Source organism: Octopus bimaculoides, chromosome 25, assembly GCF_001194135.2.
Source record: "Octopus bimaculoides isolate UCB-OBI-ISO-001 chromosome 25, ASM119413v2, whole genome shotgun sequence".
Lineage (NCBI taxonomy): Eukaryota > Metazoa > Mollusca > Cephalopoda > Octopoda > Octopodidae > Octopus > Octopus bimaculoides.
Window position 1 is genome coordinate 2,924,794 of NC_069005.1, and position 3,810 is coordinate 2,928,603.

The 3,810-nt window shown below is 39.0% G+C and overlaps 1 protein-coding gene across 1 annotated transcript in view; it reads right to left on the bottom strand.

The window, feature by feature from the left end:
- Positions 1 to 469: 469 nt before the first annotated feature.
- LOC106875585 (uncharacterized) overlaps positions 470 to 3,810 on the bottom strand; it is a 257,209-nt gene continuing 253,868 nt past the window's right edge. The window contains exons 2-3 of the mRNA XM_014923801.2: positions 3,584 to 3,733; positions 470 to 832 (exon numbers count right to left, since the gene is read on the bottom strand). Of these exons, the coding sequence (XP_014779287.1) occupies positions 525 to 832; positions 3,584 to 3,733 (458 nt within the window). The 3' untranslated portion in view covers positions 470 to 524. The remainder of the gene's footprint in view (positions 833 to 3,583; positions 3,734 to 3,810) is intronic.

A 3,810-nucleotide genomic window follows, 5' to 3' on the forward strand; every position in this document is an offset into this window, starting at 1 on the left:
AAATTCTACTTGAGCGCCACCTGCAAGGTCATGTGCTGTTTATTTTGATATGAGATCACCATGTCGCGCAAATATCGTTGTGATGCATGTGCTTGGTGTACCCCTATCAGACGGGTAGTCGTGATTTTTAATATTGGGCTTCCTATATTTGTATCCCAGTGTCACTTAGATGGCATGCGCTGCTCTCTCACTCAATAATAATAATAATAATAATAATAATAATAATAATAATAATAATAATAATAATTTTAGCGTTTTCGTTTTGAATTTCTGTCCTGAAAGGTTAAATGTTTGGGTTAAATTATTGTCAGTGAGAATCCAGATTTGATAATAAAAAAAAAAAAATTAAAAAAAAAATGTTTTTAATTAAATTTCTGATTATTGTTTTTCAAATAATTATCATATTTTCTTCGTCCTCTCGTAAAAACACGTTGTCCTTGTTGCTGTTTTTTCTTGTATTCTCTTCATATTTCTTTTAAAATTTGTTATTTCTCTTGCTTTTATTATAAAATATTTATTCATTTTCATTGTGTAATGTTATCAATATTCCATATAGAAAAGTTGATGATATTTAGAGGCACGAAATGTGTAACCATATTCATTATCGACATTATCATCATCATTACCATCGTACTCATTAGCATTGCGAACTTGCTCGGCGGATTTGTTTTTGAAGACGCTGATCGTGTTACCAATGGGTTACTGTTGCAGCCATCAATACCACACGTGCGAAAACATACGTTTTTCCTTTTTGTTGCTGTAATATTTTGTACCACACAATTCTCTTCGTAATAAGACACTGTGCAATCACGAGCAAATCGAATTTGTACACCTGCAATGATGAAATAGCTGATGGTTAGTTTAAAATATCACATTCGATATGTTTTTAAAAAGTTAGAAGACATATTCAACATATATAATTCATTCATCTACACTATACGTACCAGGCAAGACAAACACAAAAATGAACTCGGTGGAATATGAGCTCAGAAGATAAAAGTCGCATGAAATGTTACAAAGCATTCTGTCCTGTGTGATAATAATGCTGGCAGGTCACCATCGTAATGCAAAGTCGACATTGCCGGAAATTTAAACTATTGAATCCTCGTCGAGAATCGATGGAGATCCACCAACATCACACCTAACATGTACTGAGAGAAGCAGACATTGAAATTTATGTATTGTTACGGCACTCCGTCGGTTACGACGACGAGGGTTCGAGTTGATTCAATCAACGGAACAGCCTGCTCGTGAAATTAAGGTTCAAGTGGCTGAGCACTCCGCAGACACGTGTATACTTCACGTAGTTCTCGGGGAGATTCAGCGTGACACAGAGTGTGACAAACCTGATCCTTTGTAATATTTGTACAACAGAAACAGGCAGTAAGAGTGAGAGAAAGTTGTGCTGGGGAGTACAGCAGGGTTCTCACCACCCCTACCGGAGCTTTAAGTGTTTTCGCTCAGTAAACACTCACAACGTCAGGTCTGGGAATCGAAACCGCGATTGTATGACCGTGAGTCCGCTTCCCTATCCACTGGGCCATTGCGCCTCCACAGACATCGAAATAGCGAACGGGTGAAATGTGAGTTATCAGGCAGGAAGAAGATAATTTTATCAAATACTCAAGTATACATTGCGACGTTAAGTGCGTTGCAGTAAGTTCTGCAGACACGTGGTGTAATACCACTCGCACATCTGTAATACCACGAACTGAAGTTCATTCAATCATTCATTCATTCATTCATTCATTCACACACAGACACAGATACACACACACACACATACACACACACACACAGACACACACACACAGACACACAGACACACAGATACACAAACACCCACACGTACACGAATACTCACACGTGCCCGCACACATACGCACATACACTCGCACACGCACACAAACACGCATACACACAAACACACACATACACGCACTTATACACAAACAAGCACACCTACGCGAACACGCACACACACGAACACGCTCACACACGCACACACACAAACACACACAAATACAAATAAACGCACACACATACACACACACATACACATGGTAACAAAATATACACGCATACATTTACGCAACAAAATTTACACTGTAGCAGGCGGTATGTGGTCAGGTGATTACCTGCTACTGTATGAGAAGAATAATGGAAAAAGACGGTTCGATGCGTTCTTTGATTTTCGTTTTAACATCACTCAACACACTTAAAAAGTAGCGTGTAGTGTTGTTGGGTTTGCCTTGATGCTGTTGGTGTCGAAGGTGACATTGTTGTTGATGTTGTTCGTATGTGGTTTTCCGATTCGTTTACATTAGTCTAATTGAATCTTTATACATACATCTGTGTTTCGTAGATGGTGGACTTTATAAAGATTTTTATTAATATATACATTTTTTATAACTCAATCAGCGAAAGAAAGGATGCACCAACTTCAGTGAACTTTCTAACAACTGGTAGAGGTTTTGGTGTCGGTGGTTTTGTTAAATTGAGGGATAGAACGAATACCACAAAATCCACAGACTAAGGGAACACGACGGTAACGATAGCAAAGCATCGTGGGTATGGTCTGAGCGAGGTGATTTGAAGAGTATCACCGAAAGCCTGAACATTGCTCTCGCTATCAGGTCACTGAAGTATAACATCTATAGAACTTCCGACAGCTAGAAATGCAGACTCTGTGGAAAAATTGTGGAAAATGTGACTCATTTTGGTAAGTGGGTTTGAGAGTCTTGCACAAAAAAATGCAAACGCTGCCACGATAAAGTGAGTACCTATCTTCATTGGCTCTTATGCTGTAAATACCAATATAAAGTAAGAGAGAACTGGTATGAGCGTGTACCAGGTAAAGTAATGCAGCAGGATGGAATAGTAATGACGCTCTGGGACTTTGATTTTGAGACGGATCGTGTAATCGAACGTCGTTGGGCAGATATTGTTATATCGAGTGAGAGAGACAAATACTTTCAGATCATTGATGTAGCCATACCAGATGACATGAATGTTGTTAGTAAAGAGGTTGAAAAAAATCAACAAGTACTCCGAATTGAAAGTGGAAATGGCAAGACTGTATGGAATGCGAGAGGGTAATGTAAAACAGTGGTAATCGGAACGTTGGGCTCAATCACATTGAAACTTCAAGACTTCTTAACTTAAGGCAACTGAAAACCCCGTGTAAGATTGATGTGTTGCAAAAAGCAGCCTTACTGGGCACTCCACTGGCACTTAATTTATCGATCCCGGAAGCATGAAAGGCAAAGTCGACCACGGTGAAATTTGAACTCGAAACGAAGCGACGGGGTAATTTAATGTAGTTTCATTTTATGTTCCACTTAGCAAAACATGGTTGCGATTTTTACATGCAAAATCTCGGGGATGATACAATGGTGATGGTGGCAGCAGGAGAGACATAAAAAGAAGACGAAGGCTATTTACGGTTGGCTATAAATAAAAGATTATTTTATTGTTGCTGATGACGTTGCTGATGACGATGTATGATTCGCCAGTGATTATACCGATGTAGATTATAGATATACGTAAAGGTACGCAATAAAATGTCATTCGGGTGGTTTACCTGCAAAAGTCGTTTCCCTCAGTATTAGGCAGTACTTGGAGTTGGGTACCTCCGGACATTGCGTTGGCGATGGAGGAGACTGCTCGCATTCTCCATAAAAGCTGTCCATTCTTGAATCACAACGTGAACATCGGATCGTGCCTTGTACAACTGCCAAGTAGAAAAAATAGAAAGAGCCAATATAGACAATGTATACATGTGTGCATATATATATATATATATATATA